This window comes from Orycteropus afer, unplaced genomic scaffold (assembly GCF_000298275.1).
Source record: "Orycteropus afer afer isolate SDZICR_OR568_19922 unplaced genomic scaffold, OryAfe1.0 scaffold00004, whole genome shotgun sequence".
Classification (NCBI taxonomy): Eukaryota; Metazoa; Chordata; class Mammalia; order Tubulidentata; family Orycteropodidae; genus Orycteropus; species Orycteropus afer.
In genome coordinates, this window is record NW_006921591.1 from 5923723 (window position 1) to 5924452 (window position 730).

Here is a 730-nt window from a genome sequence, read left to right on the forward strand (position 1 = left end):
ATCCTTTTCTATCTGTGGTGATTTTTCAGCCCACCGTATGTCCTCTTCAGAATAGTTGGGAGTAGGAGGCAGGGGTTCCAGTTCTGGGGAGGGTAGGTTAGTTATCAAAGTTCGTACTATTTGGAGGGCAGCCCTCTTAGCTGCCTGGTCCACTGCTCAGTTGCCTCTTGCTTCAAGGGAGTGTCCTCTCTGATGTCCCGGGGTGTGGACCACCGCTACCATTCGTGGCCTGGTCACAGCTGATAACAAGTGAAGAATTTCTGCCTGGTTCTTTATTTCTCTCCCTTCTGTGTTTCTGAAGCCACGCTCCCGGTAGATTGCGCCATTTACATGAAGAGTTGCAAATGCATAACGACTGTCTGAATAGACTGTAAGTTTTTTTCCTTCTGCTCTTTCCAAAGCTTCTGCTAGGGCAATAAGTTTAGCTTTCTGAGTGGAAGTTCCTGGCAGTAAAGCATCTGCCCAAATAATCTCCTCCCGGTCGTTTACCACTGTGGCACCCGCATACCTTAGTCCATTCTGTACGAAACTGCTTCCATCTGTGAACCAAATGAAGTAACTGTTTTCCAACGGGCAGTCTCGCAAGTCCTTTCTGACCGTATTTACCTCTGCGAGTATCTCCAAGCAGTCATGCAAGGTTTATCTAGGTCAGGGTTAGGCAGCAAGGTGGCGGGGTTCAAAACTGTTGGGGCTGAGAATTGCACCCTTGGAGCGTCAAGTAATAGACTCT

At 48.4% G+C, this 730-nt stretch overlaps 1 protein-coding gene across 1 annotated transcript in view; it reads right to left on the reverse strand.

Moving 5' to 3' along the window:
• Positions 1–156: 156 nt before the first annotated feature.
• The window catches only part of LOC103194641, a 111759-nt gene continuing 111185 nt past the window's right edge, over positions 157–730 (reverse strand). The window contains 1 exon segment of the mRNA XM_007938060.1: positions 157–618. Within this exon segment, the coding sequence (XP_007936251.1) occupies positions 157–618 (462 nt within the window).